General features: G+C 40.7%; 1 protein-coding gene across 21 annotated transcripts in view; it reads right to left on the reverse strand.

The window, feature by feature from the left end:
* The window catches only part of RAD51B (RAD51 paralog B), a 474,920-nt gene that overhangs the window by 161,387 nt on the left and 290,768 nt on the right, over positions 1-22,765 (reverse strand). For 20 of the 21 annotated variants that reach the window (XR_011809709.1, XR_011809708.1, XR_011809707.1 and 17 more), the window contains one exon: positions 12,901-12,979. Coding sequence is in view for 18 of the 21 variants with exons in the window: in XM_072038849.1 (XP_071894950.1) it covers positions 12,901-12,979 (79 nt within the window). In the remaining 3 variants the exon portion in view is untranslated. Of the gene's footprint in view, positions 1-12,900; positions 12,980-19,295; positions 20,052-22,765 lie in introns of those variants that run through there. The other variant, XM_072038857.1, reaches the window with a different exon arrangement.

A 22,765-nucleotide genomic window follows, 5' to 3' on the forward strand; every position in this document is an offset into this window, starting at 1 on the left:
TGAATATGAAGACAAAACTGGTAAATATGTGTGAACTTCTTTCACTCTGGGCCCAGAAAATTCATAGCATCAAATACAAGAAAAGAACCCTTTATACCAGAATCAAAATACATACACTTTTTCCATTTTTTTTTTCCAAACACCTCAACAACATGGCATTGCCTCTAATGGGATGAAAATTGGCTTCTCCAATGTCCCTTGATTACAGAGATGGGACATGGACCAGATGAACCAAAGTAAGAGTACAGGCAGCCAAAGCTGATGGCACAGTCACTGCCTGAGTCATCTGAAGATCTGAAACAATGGCTCTAAGCATAATAAACTTCCTCATTAATCTGACAGCATGTCAGCCTCATGGTTTGAAGGAGGGGCAGAGGGACGGCAGGGATTCTGCCACTTCAGCAGACAACTCTATGGGTGGAGCAGGAGCAGAAAAGTACAGTAAGCCTGGCTCATTCAGTCTCAAGCAGATACATTCCTGATGCTTCAGCAACATGACTGAACTCTGCATTAAGGACACTCCGTGCCTGCCATACTCAATAAGGAAATGGCATCTCTTACTGTTCCTGATTGTGAGCAATGATGCAGAGGGGGAACAGAACAGCAGAAGAGCAGCAAAGCAGAGGAACCAGGGCTTAAAACCTCTGACTCACATGACCTAAATAAAATACTAGCACTGTCATACCTGATTTGGGGCTTTCATGCAAGGGAAACCTATTATTTAGATAAACAGAGTGTCCGCCCTTAACCTCCTGAACTATCAATTTTCCCCCATCTAATACTGCAGAAAGGTTATGTTGCAGTGCCCTGTGCTTCCTCACATTTAAAGTTAGGGTAGCCAAGGGCAACAAAGACTCCTTCCTCTCTAGCCTGATAGCAGAGTTCTTCCTTCCTTTTGTTCACATGAAGAACAAACACTGAGCTGAACAATAACAGTGGATGCTTCATTATGATGCTCTCCTGGGCACACAGCCCTGGTTAGCATTATCTTACCACTTGGTTTTGTTTTGAAGGAAACCCTGAATGGTCCTTTCAATTGCTGGTGTTTCAAGATCAACATTACCTCTACTTCCTGTATTTTAAAGCCTCCTTATTTTACCAACAATATGCGGTACTATGAAAAAACCGACACAGAACCAACGAACTGAGAAAAACGCCAGTCTGGGGTGCAAGCAATAACAAAAGACAATTTAAACTAGCTTTCTCTAAACCAGTTAAGCTACTGATTCTGAGCAATAGAGGAGAAAACAAAATAAAACAACAAAAACCCAACGCAAACAAAAACCAAAGAAAAGCAAAACAACTTAATCCTTAGCAACTATTCAAGGAAGTGCATGTGAGGACCACAGTTTAGACTTGGAATATACTTACTCAAAAATACCCAGGCTTCTGAACACGCTTCCTGAAATCAGCATTAGCACTAGACCCCCTTCCAGTCCCATCTCCTACCTTATGAGCAAAAAATGCCTTTAGATCATTCAGCAAAATCCATATCCCCTGATCTGTAAACAGACAGCTGGCAAGCCCTGTTTATGGCAGACTTATCATTTGTCCTTTCCTGCAGAATTTTATTCTTCTTGGACAAGTAATTGTTTTGGACAAGTTACTCAATTATCACTCACTCTTCATGCTATGGGAAGGACAGGTGAACAAATCTAATGACAACTATGCCATCTTCTCTGGACCATCAACCCAGGCATAGCCAAGTCATAGATTTCATCTACCCTGATCCAGACATAGGGAAAATAAAGTGTCCTGGTTCACCATCCACTTCTCTTGCCTAATTCGGGACTAGAGAAGAGAATTCCAGGCAATCACCCACCAGTCAGTTCCCATCCCTTTGGCCTCCTACTTACAAAAAGCCCTCCTGTGAACACAGGAACATCTGGAACTGTCATGCAGCTCTCGACAGCTGAGCTAATACACGTCTTTTAGAACAGCATTTTGTAGTGAACTGTCTACCGGTCCTGCTGGCCACTTCCCAAGCTGTACCTGAAGCGCACATTTGCTTATATTAGGTACGAGTTGCAGTTTCTGTAATGACATGCTGCAGATACCTGTGGGGGTGGAAGGTTAATTTGCTGCACCCGTATGGTAATTATCATCATTTACTTACAGACAGGTAAACTGAGGCATACAGTAACTAAGCTATTTAAATGGATCACTCAGGAAATCACTCTGACCAAAAATGGGTTTCTTCTTGCCTTTAGCTCGGTCTGTGAGACTGGTCCAGGGCCCTTCCAAACCTGGTCCAAAGACCTACCCCAACCCAAAGCATTTACAGGTGTCAGCTAACACATAATGACTGAAAGGATGAAGGCAGTGGTACTAGCTGCTTCCTTGACATATTCTACCTTCGTTCATATCTGGTTTAGGCTTAGCAAGATGTGCCCGCTTCATTCTGTCACCTTACTGGGTGAACAAAATCATGCCCCCAGTAAGCAAAGCTATACCAAAAACAGGGCAGGCGCAAAAGCAGGCGGACAGCTTCATCCTCAGCCTGCTCTCCTCTTCTGCAAAGATCTGTTTGCAGGGGAGACAGTCTTGAACTGAGTGTGAGGCAAGCTGGCCTTGATCAGTGCCACGCTGTCGGCCGCAGCCCTCAGGTGGGTCAGCTCATTTACCCCTCTGCAGATCACATTTGTACTCCGGAGTTTCCTGTGCCCTTGAGTGCTGCAGGAACACGCGGTGTCCTTGCTGAGCCCAGACAGCTGGGGCCAGCTGGAGAGCCGCCCTTCTCTCCTCATGTTCAGACTTGACAGTGGAATTTAGTTCATTTTGCACAGGAGAAATCTGGCCGTGCTCTGACTTCTGGCCACAGCTTAGGAGCCTCTCCTAGGGCACGGCAAATCTTAAATGAAAAGCAAACCGTGCCTGGGGTGGCTGCGAGTGCTCTCTGTGGTTATGGTGGGTGGAAGGCTCCAGGTCAGCGCTGTGACCACCTGCTCCCCAGTGCAGTCTAACGCCCACCGTAGAGAAAAGTGGGGAGCCCACCTGTATCACACGGTGACCAGCAGAGTCCCGGTCAGTGTTACCCAGCTGGAAGGACGGCCGTGATGAAGCAAGGCCACAGAGATGCAGGGGGGGAAAACTCAAAGGCAGAGAAGAAACAACATACCTTTGAGCTCTGATGTGCACAGCATGAGGCTGTGCCTCTGTATTAAATATGAAAGTGGCTGGGATCACACTGCAGGACTGCCAGTGTTATGCTTCAACCACCCTAATTTAGCGTTTTTGGCTTTTGATATCATATTAGAATACATTGGCTTGATTTTCAAAGGTAACAAGCACCTACAGCTCCCACTGACTTTAGTGGCAGCTGCAGATCTAAAAATCAATTTAAGATAGTTTGCATATTTAGAAGTAGTGAAGGAAAATAAAAGGCCTATTGTGTGGATACGAATAGTTTAAACACTGCTGATGGGTGGTATAAGAGTCCCTTCCCTTTTCAAATGAATTTCACTTCATGTTTTGTTTGGTTTTCCTGTTGATGCATCCTGCACCCTCCAGTGCTAAGCTGGTGGGATCCCACATACTTTTCCTGGCATGTGGAGTTTAAAATAAGAGACCTCAGCAATCGGATATCCTCAGCATTTCCAGCTATTGAACACAATCAGGAGTACTGTGATCCCATTTCAGAGCAGAAAAGAAAAGACATATAGGAATATTCTGCCTGTGTTGGTGCAGGACAGACAAAAGAAAATGAAGCAAACAGGATGTTCTGCTCTTCGGTGAACCCCAGCAAATGACCCCAGCAGATAGGATACAAACTACAAACAAGCAGCTATAATATATTTGCCTGCCTGCCTGATAGCTTGTTCTGGGTAATTCACTCACAGCACAAATATGGATAAAAAGGTAAAAGGGAGGGTATTGCTCATTGAAAACTCACTTAGTTTTAACTGTGCAGTTCCAAGCTGACATGCCTTCCACCAAATGTAATGTATGCAGCCTGAAGGAAGAATATGATGTGTTTTTTTTTTCCCTATATGTTACTAAGCAAAGGCGTCTCATCCCAAAATACACTCAGAAAATCTACAGTAGTGCTATGCTTGTCATTCAGGACTCGGGACATTAGCCTTCTAGGACATAAGCCTATTCTAAGCTTACTCACACAGTAGCGAACATCCTAGCTGAGGTTTCCAGAACAGCACATAGCACTCTTGAGAAGTCACTCTATCAGACTGCTTGACAGCACTCCAATAGTTGTGCAACATACCCTAGAAATGTCACTCTCCACACCTCTGCTGCTGCTTCTGGGGAGCACACCTTTGTAGGGCTTTGGGCTAATATTGGCCACTGTTTCTGTAATGGAAAAGCTAGGAAGCGTAAATGAAAATCAGATTCAGCGGAAAACAGAGCAAAATCTTTTCAACAGTAACATCTTCTGGAAAACTGCTAATTTCTAGCATATTCTACCTGGGCTGCCTCTTCACCTATGTGTGCAGTGCCTGGCCTCAGCCGTACCTTGGGCAGACCCTCTAGGGTTATTCAGGTGGCAAACCAGGGCTGACACACCATGCTCTAACAAACCATCATCTTTCTATCTCTGTCACCCTTAGTTAACTCAATCCAGTCCTGAAATTTAATCTCCTAATTTTTTCAGAGGTCTTGACAAAAAATGAATGACAAAGGGCCAGGTTTTGGTTTCATTACAGCACAAACAATGAGGAGAAATGCCATAACAATCACTAACACTATGTAACTAGCATTACACCCAGATCTACTGTAAACTGAAGTAATCGCTCAATAAATTCTGTAGGTAAATAGTGGTTTATAGCTTATCATAGTACTGTCTCTTGCGTGTATTTGTTACTAATGTTCAGTCTGTTTTAATAGGATGTGTCTCCTGTAGTTTATTTTTTGGCTTTCTACTAGATATCCAGAATGCTTATGGCCCCTGCTTGATTAGTATATGGAAATTTGCTTTTTACAAACAGCAACGTTTACATGGATAGTTACAAAATCTTAGGTAGCACATTACCTTTTATACTTATCCTGCACGAACACTGAAATGTAGTGAAAAGGGGGTACAAATATACAGTTGACAAATATTTGGTTAAAAGTTCAAGTGAATATTATGGAAAAAAAATTATAATACCATCCAACATTATTAATTTAAGGGAATGACTGTAAATAGAAAAACTTTTTGAAGTAAAAACCTGTTTGTTGGGAGGGTTTATCACGTGTCAGTCTGCATGAAAGTGCTATATATTCCTGTTCCATCTTATCAGGAGAGATTTGAGCCTACATGATAAGATCATTTAAATTTGTGGTTAGTCCATTTTAAAGACAGGGCAAGTCTATGCATCAGATGCAGAGATATCTGAGGTTGTTCTAGCTGTGTTAATCCTGGAAACACAGAGAAAGTTTAAAGAAAAACAGCGCTGGGGCCAAAGCAGCAGGAACCTTGTTTGCAAGTGCTATCCCTGTGCTAATAAGCCCCCCTTGGGCAAAGTTTTCTAGTTTCTGTGAAGTGCTATTCAAATGTGCCTATCTACAGAGCATTGCGCCGTGGAGATGTACAGGTTTAGACTGGAGCAAACCGCCAGATCTCTGCACCGCTCTCCCCTCCCTAGCGCAGAGAACAACACAGCTTCCAGCAGCTCCCTTTGGCAGCTAAGTCGTACACTCAGAAATCTTAACATGCAGAATACATCAAGTCCTTCGGCTACAGAAATGGTACATCTACTACAAAGGCTACATCACTGGGGTCATTGTCCTCCATTGCTAAATATCGTTCTACGAGATAAAATGAGGTAGTGACGGCTTCACCAAACGTGCTGATGAAATGCCAGAACAGACAAACTCTGAGAACAGCAAAAGAAATGTAGTCATGCCTATGTGAGAGAGGGATCCGTCACTGTAAGACTTAACTGCTTCTTGCCTTTGTAAGCTGCACACAAAAGCATATGACTTTATTCTGGCTGAAAAACATGTTTTTGGACATTTTCTTGGCTTCCTACTCACGAATGTGTTTGCTTAAGAACATTAAGTCCACTATAAGTACATTTGTCCTTATTCTACAAATTTGTAGCCTGAAAGATGTAACATCTTCTATGTTAACACCAGGCAATCAATAGTAGAGTCTTGGACTTCTATGAGAAAAGTCAGTTCCCAGCACAATATAATGTCACAAATCACCAATACTACCTCTAATCAACACGCACCTTCACTCCTTATGCTAAAAGCCTTTTGGAAAAAAGGCCATTTGCTTTAGCACTGTGCTGAAAACACAGGGGAGCAACTCACTTTGATCAGGAATTCATTACTGTGAGACTAGTAAGGACGAGATTTCTCTGAAGTGGGACCATTTTGTCCCAGAAGGCCTGTGGTATATGACAGTCTTGAACAGAGACTGAATCTTTGCAAATACACTCATATTCTTCAGCTCATTTGTTTAACAACACTGGCTCAGAAGAAATAGGTTTTGATTCACACTTGCATAAATGAGAACAGATTTGGCACACTGCTTGCACTAAGTTTTTTCATATTACGTTCAGTGAAACTTCAGAAAAATTAAATGCTGGCACTTTTGTTGCAATCTAACAAATCATTTTGGGATATGCTTGGCATTCATTGCAGGAAAGCTGTACCGTTATCTTCAGTGCCTTTATGTATGCGTTCAGAAATAAGCAGGTACTTCAATACTGTGTGCTACACTGGATTTATCCAGTGTAACATCCTCCTGCAAGTTAGAGTAACAGCAAACGTTTGGACAAAAACTTCATCAATCTCTTGTCTATCTACTATGCAGTTAGAAAGAGCATGCTTGCAGAGGAAAAGATTCAACTTTAATGAAATGACGGGGTTTGTTTTGTTTCTGTTGGATCTCAACCTAAGATACCTCTAGTCTTCCTTCACAATTAAAAAAAAAATTCCCTCCACCTCTCTTCATTACCATTTTCAGTTGTCTTTATATCTGTGCCAGCCTCAGAGTTGGGTTACTCCAGCGAGGCTCTGCCAATGCAGCTGCACAGCAGCCGAACAATTCCCACCAAGCCACCTAGTGAGGATGCTCTCATCCAAGTCAACAGCATTCCTGGGTCAGGTTTAGTAATCCGTTCCACCCGAATGCCAAGAACTATCTGGAAATTTTCGTTTATGTCAGCTACATCAATAGGGCGATTTTGCTGGCAAAGGAATGATGGAGGTCTTATTTTTTTCACATCCCTTATTGTCAAGATGGACCTAGCCTACAAACTGATCATGCTTTCTTGCTCTCATTATTATAAACCTGTTACAAGTAGCATGAGTCTTTCAGTGTCCTGTGGGGAATACATCAAAAACTGTTCCACCCCATAGAGATCCTAACAATGATCAGTTCATCTTTATCCCTCCAATAGGGCCGGAAATCACCAGTGGCACTGCAAATCTGTTACCATCTCAATAGCAAAGCACAACTTTATTCCCATTAATCTGTCTTCCATCCATTCACACATCAAGTACAACCCTGCTTCATTTTACAGATTATATCCATGTTGCTCCAGACAAAGGTCACTTTATAGTTACAGTTCTTCAATTGAATGAAAGCTTTTGATGCAGTAAATCATTGTCTCTCACTGTTCAAACTCACACAATACAATACAAATAATGCTGCCCTTTCTTTCAGAATTCCCTTTCTACCTCGCTACTCATTACCAAAGCATTTCTTTACAAAATAAAATGAGGCACTTTTCACTTGCTTCAGCCACATAAATTAGTTATAGCACTTTGGAGACTATTTGCCATGCTGCCCTACAAACTCAAACTTTGTGCTATTTTGACACCAAAATGAGCTTCTTTCACTACACTAGTGACAATTGAAAGACAATGTTACAAGGTTTCCCAAGATTTGGCTGTTCCTAGAATTCTTCCACCTTTAGCACTGTAAAACTGAAAACCTAAGAAACTCTCCTCCCAGTACCACCTACAAGAAGTCACCTGCCTTGACAAGATGTCACAGGCAAGGTTGTGTTGTGTGCACGCAGATGCGTGTCCGGTGGAAAAGAGGGCAGGAAGGAGAAAGGGCTGATTAATTAACTAATCAACCAGTCCTGCTGGGACAGGAATCAAATCAAATCTTCAATTTGGCAGCATGAAGTATTCCATCCTTTCTTGAGGTACTGAGGGGAGACAGCACAAGACACAGAAGTTTTCAGGTTAAGTTTGCAGACAGTTATAAATTTCTTCCAAATGGAAGAACAGAAACATGGAAGGATAAATCTTGACGTCATGTACACTCATGAAAAACTGCAACAATTTGAGGGCTCCATTATTTAGCACTGAACATCATAAAAAGAACTGAAACCAAAACCTGAAGGCAGACAAATTCTAACATGAAATACAGAACAAGCATATAGCAGCGAGAGAGCTAAAACTGGAGAACACTGTCAAGGCAAAGTAGGAACTCACATTTCTTGATGCCTTCAAATTAAAGCAAATGCCTTCCTAGAAGAAACACTTCAGTGTATCATAAGTTATCAAATATCTGAAGGAAGCATGTAGGAAATATGGGGGGTCAGTTTGGGTGACCTTCTGATTGCACTCATCTTAAAACCCTATAAAGCTGAAAATAAATCATTACTCAAAAGCAAGTCGTAGCTCACTAATATTATTTGTCTTATGTTTCCAGAGCTTGAGTTCTTTCAGTCACGAGCAATGTTAATCACTTGGTAAAAGCACTCCCTGAAAAGTCCCAGTAGGCTCTCCAGTTGGCAAGCACATTCCGTTGTCTTTTGCAGCACCACCCTCTTAGTACCAGAGGGTATTTACTTAGGTGAGATGGAAGGAGACTTATTTCACAGACAGCTGAGCTGCCAGTTGCTGGTAGGTAGGTTCTGTTGCTGTCTTGTATTTATTCCCCAGCATCAGAAGATCACCCACAGAACACAACTTAGAACTGACATCAGCTTATTTATCCTGTCTTCCTTCTGGATATGCACGTACACGTGTAAGTCACAACTGCCAGTCCAGCTGCCCTAATCCAGTAGCTGCTACGTTCAGCTTCTCTGAAACTACAGCTGGGCAAGATCAGCCCATAATGTGCTCTAACTGATATACGAGTATCAGCTAATCATTTCCAACCCAAACCAGAATTCATATCACTGGCAATGACAAAAGTCATCCTATGACTTGCAGCCCTAAACAAATAGATCCAAAGTTTTTTTTTTTTTTTTTTTTTTTTTTTTTTTTTTGTTATTCTTTTTCTTAACAGAATCATGTCACTCACTTTAACTAGGATATTGCATTACGGGGCAATATCCATGCAACAACAAGTACTTAAACAGAATACACATGCAGACAGTAAAGCTTTTAATATTTTGCAGTGTTTAGATCCAGGTTTCTGTCTCTCTAAGAGGAGAAGCTTTACAAAAACAGAGATCTGTCAGACTGGATTTTCCAATCGTAATTCAGGTTCACTACAGAGTCACACTGCGGCGTGGCAGCACATGACATTGCATTGCAATGTAAAGGCAACTGAGGGTATTTTTGGGTTTGCATTCCTCCACTGCACAGACCATACTGCAGCGATGAAAGGAGGAGACCAAAGGCTGACTTTCCTTGCTAAATCTGTGACCGACCACTTTTTTCCAATCATCAAATTTCATTTCTCCAGTCTGAAAGCAGAAATAAAAGGAATGAATAACTGGATTCTTTCAATCCCTGAACACATGAAATTTTTAAAAGCAAAGTTTTCTCCGTGGCACCCTTGGGCAACCTGGAGTTCTGTTCTGACAATACCAGAGAAGTAGGTCTTCCTTCACTAGGATCTCCTCTGAACACTTCTGTGCTTGCACTGGGGCCATGAGATGCAAAGACACCAGGGAAACAGAGCAGCGATTTACACTGACAAAGAGGATTTTGATACACTCCTCCAAATGGGGCAGCATTACCATCTTAATAGCCTTTTGCTCTCAGCCCTCTTCCTGAGGACGCTGGAGATTTTTGCGAATGGAGAACAGTTCCGCTTCCCATTTTAACTGCAACAATAGCAAAGGGCTCCTTAAACTGCATCAAATAGCAGCCTGTGAAATCCCTAACTAGCCGCACTGCCTCTCCTGCCGTTTTATTATCCTCTGGCCCACAGAACAAAAGGGGGGAGCTCCTCCTCATTTTTAGCCTATTCCACACATCCTAATCCCTCAGAGGTGGCAATGGAAATTGCTTGTGGAACTGTTAAATCACACTTTCACTTTGTCTTTCATTCCCTATTCACCCTCACTAATCAAGGAGCTTCCAGCCACATTTTCCGATATCAATTTTGTTTATGGCCTATTGGTTAATGGTCCCGGGATGGGACCCCCTGAGTAAGAAGAAAGAATCCTGGGCATTTCAGACAGCTGCCACTTCCCACCAGTTCCCACACCCATCCACTTGTTCTCATCAGACGCCCTGAATGTGCTCACCTCCTGACACCAACTGAATTAAACAACAAAGACTGAATGGGAAAGCTGCCTTTGCAATCCTGCTGCGGGACAGATTCCACTTGTTCGCACTCTACGACATCCTTCAAACCGCAACACAGGGACAACTCCCCCGCCAGCTAACCCGCGGCCAGTCGCCCTAGGGACATCTTACCTCGCATCCAGCTTCCCTGTGGAACGTATAAGCTTCAACTCTTACAAAAACTCTAGCCTCTCTTGCACAAGGCCACCCACCATCACTCTGCTAATGGCTCTGTCTTGTTAGGTAGCAATTCCTGTCAACATCTTACCTGAAACAATCATTTTCATGTGATTTGCTCACTTCTCTCTGCAGAAATAATGCTCATTGAAGTGTGGGAAGGAAACATGCAATATTTACTTTGTAAAACTTTGTGAGATGCTTCTCATGTGTAAGTGCTTACAAGTCTCTGTAAGGATACTAGCAGCAGGACCTTATCATTGAACCATGACATCACCAATAGCACTAGACTCACAAACCTAGAATCTAAAAGAACCAGCATGTAAAATCATAGAAATGCCAGATTTGGATTACACTATGTGAACATTTAAGGTTCAGATCCTGCTGTCTGATCTCTGGCCAGGACATTACCTGCTACGTAAAACAGTCTGGGGCACATTATCAGGGGAACCATGCCCTTGCATACTATCCATTTTGGAAAAAATATCTAAACATAACAGCATAGTCATAAACTAAGAAAAAGCTTACACAGAGAAAAGCTCCAAGCTGCTTTCCGAATATACAAAGAATGCCTGATGGCAAGATAATGCTCACTTAGAGAAATCCACGCTGATTTTAGAAAAATGGTGAATGCACACCCCAGAAACATATGGATACAGATAAAAGAGCAATTGATACATTCCTCATACAGTGCTGTTAAGCATCATACTATCAGAGAGCCTTGCCATCATCAGTCCATGTTATCAGGCCAATCTGCTCTTTAAAGGTAGGGTTCAGTCCTTAGAAAGCTATTTTCCCAGCTTACTGAAAAGATTTGAAACAAATAAAGATCCTCTCTGAACAAATGATCCCAGTTTCTGAAATAGTAAGTTTTTCTTTCCCGAAGTGTCACTACATTAGTGCGTGAAGACAGAGCAGGAAGTTGTCTACGTTTTTAATGATGACCAGAAACATCTCTGCAACTCAGAAGATAATTGAGATATAGAGAAGTGGTATGTCTTATACCCCGTCCTTAATCAAAATATGTCCAGAGCAACTCTTGCAAGCCATCTCAATTTAAACCAATAAAAAATATTGCTAGTACATGCAGCCTGTTTAAAATTACCAGTACCACATAAGGCAAATTGAAGTCCCAGAATGCCATCTAATACACTGGGTTTAATGTCTAAAGGTTTAGGAAACACCCAATAGACCCTCGTTATTATGTAGATGCATCAAATGGAAGAAAAAAAAAAGTTTTGTTCCTTTTCTTTTGTTTTCTTAAACTAGTTATTACCAGTATTTTAAGCTTATCTAATCATGAATAAATGTAAATACATCGCTGATCTGGTACTGCCTGTTTGTAGGTGGGAAATGGGCAATCAGAAGAAAGAGAACTGTTCACATACCTTAAAAAGTCTGTAGCGTTTTTATATTAGCAATCAGTGCTAAAATCAGTATTTAGCAATCAGTGATTGCTAATCACTGGAACCTGAGAAACAGCAATACTCAGCTTTCTTAATACCATGACTACATATTAGAAAGTATCCTCTGAACAAAAAGTCTGCTAAACTGCTGCAGCAATCAGGACCACGACTGCATATCAACACAGAGGAACTAAACACAGTTGGTCTATGAATGTCTGTCAAAAAATAGATAGATTAAAGGAATACTTACTGGGATAAGTAGGGAAAAGAAATGAAGAGCTGCATTTCCCTCTTTCACAATGGTTCAAAAACATGTATTTTAGGAGATGGCCACAAAGAGCCCTAGTTCCCTGCCATCATACTATTACCCATCTTTTCAGTACAATACTCACACCATAGAGAACCTTAGGATTATTTAGGGCCCTGTGGCATTCACATTAAAGTGATCACAGAAATAGAGGACAGATATTAATTTCCCATATTTTATTGATGCTGAGCCATTTGCTAAAGAGAAACTATTTATTAGAACATGCTACTAATGATAGACAGGTATGCTCCTCCTGGAAAAATCTCTCCCATAGGAACAATGCCAGAACCATTCAACTTACTTTGAATGAAAACAGGGAGATGTAATAAATTCAGTGCCTATTCTTAAATCCATGTGAATATGCAGCAACTAATTTAATATTACCCAAGGTGAGACGGAAAGCAGCAGAAGGCTGCCCTTGTCAACTAGACTGTTCAAATGTGTGTGTGGGTTTTTTTTTGGTTTGTTCTTGTTTTTAATTAGTTAAAACCAGCACCATTTCAACAACCATCACTGTTACCTGCCTTCAGCCTGCTTAAAACACTATTTGTAAAAGGAAAGTAATCAATGCTCTGATCCTACCTTGAAGAACCAAGCCTGATTTCTCAATGGTGTAGAAAAAAACGGAAAATGGAGCAACAGGGGATTTTGCAACCAGGATCTGCAAAACAAACAAACAATGTATAAGTACATATCTCTATCACATACTGATCAGAGCTCAAATTTGTAGAACAATCCCACTAGATTTAACTTCCAGAAGCATTAAAGCATAATGTAGAAATAACAAGGTTGCTATTGATCGAACCCTGTCACTTCTAAGTAGACATCTTCTCACAGGAATGTAGAGCTCATACTGCAATTTAAAAAGGATTCTCAGGTAATAAAAAACCAACCATCATAAAAACAACGTGTTTTGCTTGTTTTATTGGCAAATAAGATGATCATTCTTGCTGGTTCGGGCAGGAGACAATTTTTGAGCAAGCTGTAATTGCTGCTGTGTAATGTAATTTTAATCCCCATTAGCAATTCTAGAGATGCATCCCCTTGCCTTCCCCAAGCATTCCACCATGTTCCTGCTGCCCCAGATGCAGTATGATCCACCTGTGGGTCACCACACCGGGGAAGGTAACATGGCATTGCAGTGATCTGGATGTCCTCTTTTGAAAAAGGGTCAGTGACCGAGTCAAGTTTATGTGAGAATCCTGTCTTCGGAGTTTCAAAATAGGAACTGAAATTCCCTGAGGGTTTACAGTGCAATCAGATTTAGCTTGGCATCTGGGTATGCTAACCCTCTATGGCTGGGTCAGAAATACTCAAAGCCCTCTGACTCCACTATGGAGGAAACACCCACTACAGAAGATGAACAACAGCAGAGCTCTGGACACACAGAAATGGATTTAGCAAGGTTGGGATGTGGAACTGACAGTGCCAGCCCAAATGACACGAATGTGCCTGGCTTTATTGTTTGTCTGCCTGATTTTTGCTGACTGGGGAGGACCGTTCTGTTACGGTTTGCCACAAAGTAACCCCCGTTCTATCACCTATGTGAAAGTGAGAGTTTAATGGTAGATTTAATAAGCTCTGCCAAGAGTGTGATCAGCACAAACCCTGGTCTAGTGATCCCCACGTCCCCAGGGAACTGAAGACCAGTTCTCCCAGTGCAGCACAGTGGAAGAGCCGTCCCATCCCGACAGGCCCTGAGGGCACCATTTGGTGAGGCTGCTCCCCCACCCCATGCTCTGATCCTTTTCAGGGTTCTGCTGTCAGCACAGCCACGTCACAGAGCCCACCCCAACTGCTCAGGAAATCCAGCAGGCCTGCCTGTTTGCTTTGCTTCAGCGTATTGATTTCATTTAACCTCAGCAGTAAGGCCTCACCCAGCAGCGTATTTTAGCACCAGCACGCATCTCAGCGCTTACATTTCCGAGGCCTTCTCAGTACTACACCCCTTCAGCCCAAGATACCCAACCTCCGGCAGCTGCGTCCAAATCCAGACTTCTTAGAACTACAGACAAAGATCTTAGTTTTAGAGGCGTGGAGCACCAATAGCTCCTGCTGACTTCAAATGGAGTAAGTTATTTCCATTACTCCCAAATGTCATGCCCCAATTCCACCCAACAGTCAAGCACGCCTAAAGGCTGTTATATATGATTTTTGTTGGAGGTGTCTAATGATCAGCAGGCAAACAGTGAACATTGTTATATAAAAGTCAAGACAGACCTCAGAAAAATGAGGAAGTTCGTACTCAACAAAACTTTCCCTTGAAAAGTCAGACAGTACTGAATCACTGTATAGATACACAGAGCTGGAACATTTATTCCTAAGTGTAAGATTAACAATATCAAGGACCAGAAGTTTGGGCTCTGAAGTATACTTATGTAATAACAGGATTTGGCAGCAAATTCTGCTGCTGAATCAAGGCATATGTAACTTTCCTGTAGCGCTTTAAATGTTAAGGATATCTCTATAGTAGGCAGGTTTCATTTGTGTTTGTAGTCTGCAGACACCATCATGCTGAGATTTCTTGTGACTTTCTCATCTGATTCTGATGCAGACTGAAGAAACAAAGTCCTTATACCTGGGCTTTAAACGTAATCATTATAACCCACACGCACCCACAGCTAGCCAACAGTTTTACGGTTTTCAGAATTTAAACCAAATATACTCTTTCTTCTTCAGACAGTAAAAAATAAAGGAATGCACATGAAGAACACAAATACAGCCGGAGAACATCAGACCAGTCCAAATGTCAATGTTTTCCTTATGAAGCTGGCAAAACCATCCCAGGATGTGATACAACCTTTGTGAACTACTCCAAGTAGGAAAAGTGCCATGCTAACACTTTCCCCTCTTGCATGCTAATTCTTCTTTTTCTATTCTTCTTTCTAACAAACTTCTGGAGAAAGGAGAAGCATGCCACATCACGTGCCTGTGATGCACCTTGACAAACCCAGAACTCCCTTTCCTGTCATTATTCCCAGAGAGACAGACAGCCCTTCTCACTTTTGGGGTAGGATGGAGAATCTGAAGGGAGACAACAGAGTGCCTCCTTGTGCTTAAAAGTCCTGTGATGCCAACGCAGCGCTGATCTCTGAGAACGTGAGAGAGAGGATGGAGTGGGAAAACTGTGCAAATACTCAGCTATAGTCTCCCACAACAGCTGGATGTGTAATCAGATTGGCCCAAAGTGAAACAGTTACAAACCTGATGTCTAAGGTCAGATTTTTGGCAATCTGTGCAGTGCTATGCACATAAATATTAACCTATATATGAATGTGCACTAGGCACAGTTGTACGTGCAAACAGCTAGACATTCAAATAACCCTATGTACATTCTGTTACTGCATTTTTATGTAGTTACAATATGTGCATAACTAAGTATAGCAATGAAAAAACATAATAAATCACATCCTTTCAGCAGCACATCACAGGACCTCTCTGAAAGGCTGCTCCACAGTTACATCTGAGGCTCAGAATTAGCTTTCTTTTTAGAAAGAACTTGCTCATGATATTCAAAAGTAATGCTTTACTTTGAATGTTTGCTTACTGCGAAAAATAACCTTAAGTATGATTGCATTATTTCACAACCAGGTAGAGTACACATTTTTTTTTTTTTATAACACCAAACTCCACATTAACATAAATTGAAAAAAGTAAATATGTATTTACATTTGTGTTCTGACCAAAGAGAAAAAAACAACTATAAAAGGTCACTGCAAATCATTCTCTGGATTGAACAGCCTACACACAGTAGGTTCTTAAGCATATTCCAGGAATTTAGGAAATACAGAAGGAAAAACAGATTTAAAAAAAAAAGTGTTTTGGAGGCCAAGAAGTGAATTGCCAAAAATTGAGGTACTGTTGAGCTTGGAAAGAATATCAGCAATATCAAAAAGGAAATTAAAATTGGGAGTTATAGTGAAATTAGATAGTGATTAAACTTTCTGGAAATGAGTGAAGACATCAGTTTTCAACAAGCAGGAGGATGCTGAAGAAGAGGAAAAGCAAGGCTGATAATTGGAACAATCATATAGATGCAGAAACAACAACTGAGTGGAAAGAAAACTTGAGGAACTTAGCGCATTCAGGAGAAAACAGATATCTATTGAGGAAAAAACGTTGTAAGAATCAGCATATAAACTGAGGTCTGATAGCTAGTATTTGTCATACACAGATGTGAAAAAATATGAAATTGAAGATGATGCAACAGAACTGAGAAGCAGCAAAATCAAACCTCAAATGGATGAGGAACAAGATGTAAACTGGTGAGCTGAAGCCTGTAAGCTGATGAAGTATAATACAGGGCTTTAGAAGAAATGCTGCAGGGAAGAATAATTGAATACTTGGAAAACTGGGTAAAATGAAACACGTATGCTATAAAGCTTTTAACACTGTGAAATGGTAATTGTTAATGAAGAAATGAAAATCAGCAGGAAAGCTGTAAGGCAAAAGGGGAAACAGTCAGTTATTGAAAAGAAAGCACTTCCCAGATATATTAGTACCTGAGAAGATCACTAACCCACAACATGATGCAGCCAGGACAATGACAAATCCAACTGTACAGTGTGCTACCACATAAACCTGGCAAAACCACTGGTATTTCTGTAGAAGCCACTATTACACTTTACTCTGGAGTACCAGGTATGGTGCAGGTCACTCATGAACTCAAGCTACAAGAGATGGGCTGTACGCTGATGAGGAGAACAGAGCACTCATCTGAAAGGCCACTAGAAAGCATGATCTCAGTGAATCTAGCAAAAGCGAAGGCTGACTGCTGTGTGTGTGTGTCAGTGAGTGGCAGAGGGGATGTGAGAGAATGGAGCAGGAAACAAAGAGAAGAGCTACTCAAACTGAAAGACAACTCTGGCACAAAAACAAACGTGAAGCCACAAAAACATGTTGGCTGGAAATTTGAAAGTTTTTAACCACCAGTAAACATGAGCCTTCAATTCAAAGAAGAAAAAAAAAAATCTTTGTTTTAGGATTCAGATTGAAATATTTATGAAAGGGAATAAGAAACAGTGCTTACGATGTGCTCCATAACCTATGAAGTCTCTTCAAATCCTGTGTGCAGACTGAGCACTAAAGCCCTGCCAATTCATCTTCTACACTGAGAGAACTGACAGAGTTGGAAGAATACAGGCTAACGATGTCTCTTGAAGGTCCACATGCAACAAGGGATCTTTGCAGTCAATTAAAGGAGAAAAAAGCTGCTGGCTTTCAAATACAGCATTTATGATTGAAAGCCGCCTCATATCTGTCTTCTGGAAAGCATCTGCTCCTCTCCCTAAGAATCCAAACAACCACCTGAGGGTGTGGAGAACACAAGGAGGCTTCCAGGATATCTCGGGAAGCATTTCTAAAACTCACGCGTATTTAACCATTTGTCTTGTTCTAATTCGAAACCAGCCATAGCCAAAATCTGGAGAGAGTAGAGAAAGGTGCACTGTCTGAACCTAGGCCTGAATCTAAGTCCTTTATAAGGAGGCTACTTGTATAGCATGCTGAGACAGAAACTTGTTTCCACAACCTTACTTTCCCAAACTTTGATTAAGAACCTACATTTTCATTTCAACATAATGGAAAGATTTTCTTTTTGCTTCAGGAAAATAAAGGAACATACAATTCTACAGATGTTCCTGACACATGTAAAAGAACTCATTGCTTTGTCTCCTACCCAGACATATGAAAGACATACCTCTTATGATAAGCACTATTTAATAAAGGAATCAAAGATGAAATCCTGGCCTCACCAGAAATATTTCCTATTAATACTTCTTTTGACAATTTTTATAGTTTACTTGTATCATATTTATTATTATTTATTGCAAAAACTTTTTTTTTTCAGTTGAAGTCTCACCAAAAGCAGCACATAATTTAAGCTGAGTAAACAGTGATAGGAAATAATAGTCCAATACCAAAATGATTTCGTAAATAATGAAATGAATAGAAATAAACATACAAAAAATGATGAAATGGTATTGAGTCTCCCTAATCTGGGCTATCCATGAGCTCCTGGAATGCCATATAAATACCAAGTGCAGTTGTTCTTATTCTGCTGTCCTACTATTATGGATACTACTAGTTGGAATGATGTATTCTGATACCACTAGTTGGAATGATAAAGATAGATGAGAGATGTAAAAGTCAAAGCTATTTTAATTTTTTTGAAGTCCTAACCTTACAAAGCGGTCAATTTTTTGTTTCCTTTCTTCCTTTCTAACATTGTGTTTCCCCACCAGGAGGCTTGTAATAATTATTTATTATACAACAGCAATGTAGAATAAACATTAAACAACTGAAAAATGCTTTCTGTCATGAGGCATGTTAGGAACACAAAGGTACTATGGGACAGAAAATATATCACCTTGATGAAAAGTGAATAGAAACTGGATAGATGCCATTAGATTAGATAAAGGAAGATAAATGGGAGACAGGCAGAACAGTTGAGAAACAAAAGCCTTAGAGAGAATTGATGATGACAGCAGAAAAAATGTACATTAAAGTTTGTTTTTTTAATTAGGGAAAGCTTTTTTATTAATAAACTTTATTGTTTATGGAAGCTTTATGGAAGAAATGAATCACAGAAATTGATTGCAAAAGCCCAGCAGAAAATACTAATTACTGGGACAACATCCCCTGTCAATAGCAAAGAAAGTGATGAATTGGAAAATATATTGGATGGAGTTTCAGATGTAGTCTGATAACCAGAAATCAAGCCAGTGTCCTACCAAAAAGAAAAAAGGAGGAGGGGCGAAGAGGGGTGACAGGATCTTATATCAAATTAGTTATCAAAATGCCAGGAAGATAAACTACCAAGCGATGAAATAAAATGATGATTTTGACTGAGCTATGAACTCTCAAATGGTTAAAAAAAAAAAAAAAATTAAAAAAAAAGATTTCCATCATGAAAAAAATAATGATTTTAACAAAAAAAAATAACAAACGAAGACTTTAATGAAACATTTGATAAAATCTCCTGTATTAACATTTAATGTCATTTCTGTTTACACTGGGAAGACATACAGTTTCTTGCCCATATTTTAATGAGACTATTAACAAGGAAAAGGTTCTCAGCAATGGGTGAGGAACACTAGAGAAACCATGTGAAACTTCTTTTAAAATATATCAGATTCTTTTGTTTGTTTGTTTTCCTTAGATTTCCTTTTCTGACAGATTTACCTTATCTCATTGTTTGTACTTCTGGAGATTATAAAAATGACAAGAGACTTCAACTGCACTAACAATTGTAATGAATAACAAAATTACACTTAGAGCCAATACGTATTTTAGGATTCAGATGTACTGTCAAATTACCAAATACCTTAGTTTTGTGAAAAGAGCCTGGCTCTTACTACTATAGCTGGCCTTTGTGAAACAATGTTGGTTTGCTGGGAGTTTCTGCTAATTTATGTTATTGTCCTATTGCAGTAAATGATCAGTGCTAACAGTCAGTACTTTTCAAAGAACACAAGTTATGCTGCAGTAGCATGGAAAAGCATAGCTGAGAACTGACAAAGAAACCTGTACCATCGACACGACAATTCAGCAGGGAAAAGAGCACATCGACAGGTTCAGTTAAACTCGGGCACTAATAAAATCAGTGCTAAGCTAAACAATTTTTTCCCCTAATTGTGCCAAAATGTCTGGGTGGACAATCTTCATGCCAGAATTTCCCTTCTTATTGTAGATTAGAAGGGTTGTTTTTTCAGCTGCAGAGCCCAGGAAAAAGCCTGTTAGGAAAACAACAAAGTTGATTTTGCATCAGATATCCCAGCAGACCTCATGACTGTTTTTCCTGCCCTCCCTGCTGGTTCTTCTTGGGCCCTATGTTCAGGAATTTCTGTTCTAGAAGCGAAAGCAACGGTCCTTATTCTGTAGTTCATCTGCTTTTGCACAGGACTTGTGACCCAGTTCCCAGGACCAGCTCTCATTCCACAGGTTTTGTCGCCTCCAGCCCACCAGAAAGTGCCTGAGGAGAGTCAAGAGCTCCCTCCACAAACTTTGCACAAACTTTGCAGTAGCATCCAGGCTTCACACAGCAGCTGTTCCCTACTCCCTCTCCACACAGAAAAAAACTTCAGGGCAACGGGATGTCTTTTTTACAAGGTGGGAGAAAAAAAACGGTTGTGTTTTCTGCCAGGCTTCACGGAACACTAGAAAGGCTCGTAAGGCCCTGGAGCTCTCAGAGACCCCAGTCCCATAACAGGATCTGACTTACCTTGGGAGATAATTGTTCCCTGTCACAAAAGCAAAAAGTGGCCCTAATTCGTTTCCAGTGTGCTGGTAAAAAAAAAAAAAAGTAGGCTAGGTGACCTGCAATTATGTCCATGGCCTGAGGATGTATTCATAAACAATTTACCGATTTCCTCCATTACTAGGAAAAGATTTCGTGTATGGTACTTTATCAGTAGATTTTAAAAAGGTTTTACGACAGTGGGGTAAAAATATCTACAGTTTGGGTAAACTGAAGTTAAGAAATTAATTACATTCCTAAAGATAGTACAGCATATATCAAATGCTAAGATCTGAATAAGACCTTATCAAATCACCTCACCTTCACAGGCAACTCACTGCAGAGTTTGACTTGATCAGGGACTTGTATATTCCTATGGAAATGATTATCCCCAGGTTCACATCTTCCTCTAAACCCCCTTGCAAGGAGAAGCTCTCTTTACAAAGACTTTCTCCTTTCAAGCAGATGCAAGCTCAGCCACCCCAGCAGTACCATGCACAGCTGCACGCTATGCACCAGCTGCAGGCTTCCTCTTGGCTTCTTTCCTTGTCAGTAGGAAAGGCCCCAGACTGGGCAGGCTGTACCACCACTGGGAATAAAGAGGAAAAACAGACAGGTCGAGGGAAAGCAGATATATACAGTCATCCTTCAACCCTCCTAAGCATCTAAACCCCACACGTACATTCTGCCAGGTAAAAACAAACTGAGTGGATTGAGAACGGTGAAAGGTTAAGATGCCCTGAGTACTAGGGAGCAAATAATTAGAGATGGGGCCACGAACGAGCCCCAGTACAGGGAATAGCTGTGGAGTCCCTACAACTTCTGCAAACGTTAGGAAAAAAAATACAATACGGATTAAAATGATTTCTTAGGAAACCATCATTTCTTTTGGACCTTGCACAGCACTTGAGAGTTGTGGCTCCCTGAAGTCCAGTTGTTTGAAAAGGTTTTCATCAAGGCCAGGTTAATGGGCCGCAACTCAATAAAACTCTTTATAGAGCAACCTAAATGGGTTGTCTCTCTCCTTCCCCCACAAGAAAATCCTGTCCAGGGGAAACTGTTTAGGAAGGAGTTTCCTTTCTACTATTTTATAGAAAGGCAACAATGGCAGCTAGAGACGCTTTATGAGAGGCATTCCATAAATCCAAACCAATTAGTGCAGAGAAGTAGGTAAGCAGAATTTGTGTGTATATCCTGAAAATGTGCATTAGCAGACATCTGGAAACAACTCCAAAATGAACAGACTCAAAAGGCAGTTGACCGTCCTGCTGTTGTCTCAGCCCCCAAAATGTAGCAGCACATCTGTATATTTTCCTTTAGTGCAATGCATACAAATTCCACGTATTAAAAAACATTGCTAAGACTGAAGTCGAGTGGTCCTTGCCTCTTGTCTTAGGAAAAAAGGGATGGCAGAGGGGGTAGGAAGGAAGGAAGAAATGCAGATGCGTTGAAGACAGTTTTGCAGGGGAAGTAGCAACAGCAGACAATGATTTGAACAAGAGAGTTAGCGAAGGGAAAGCCTTCAAAAGCCTGTAGGAAAACACGAGGTGGATTCAGCGTGGGATGAAGAATACAAAGAAATCTCAATCCTGAAGTAGCAGCATGACACTTATTTTAACAAAAGTAAAATAATATCAATTAGATCAAACCTTCTCACCAAATTCAGATTACTTTTAAGATTCAGGTGTCACTGCTAGTGGGAAGCAGAGATTCTGAAATCTTTAAAACAAATCCATTTTTTTTATTTTTTTAAATGGACCTATGCAACATTAGCCAAACTTCAGATAAATCACTTCTTGTCTGTTTGTTTTGTCTTAGCATTAACTTTTACGGTAAGGTCCTAATGTTTTTTGGGTAAGCCAAGGCAAATCAGTTATCTTCCCTCACTGTACTCCACTCTGACCTCAGAAGTGGTTAATTAATAATCATTGATTTTACGTTGCTGTATTTTTTTTAATGTGAAATCAATTGAGCTGCTTACATCTCTGAGCTCTGACATATTTATGCTAAGCATGTGTTCCTAATTTAACTACCGATCATTTTATTATTTACGCCACAGATTAATCTTAAAGAAGTACCAGGAATTCCTTACACGACCTCCAATTCAGGAGGTGGTGGTGTTGCCCATGGTGGCACAGAAATGTGTGATAACTACAGAATAAAAGGAAAAGAAGAGATTAGTTATCCAGTATCAAGAGAAAGCTGAAGTCA

The sequence above is a fragment of the Anas platyrhynchos genome, chromosome 5, assembly GCF_047663525.1.
Source record: "Anas platyrhynchos isolate ZD024472 breed Pekin duck chromosome 5, IASCAAS_PekinDuck_T2T, whole genome shotgun sequence".
Taxonomy (NCBI): Eukaryota; Metazoa; Chordata; class Aves; order Anseriformes; family Anatidae; genus Anas; species Anas platyrhynchos.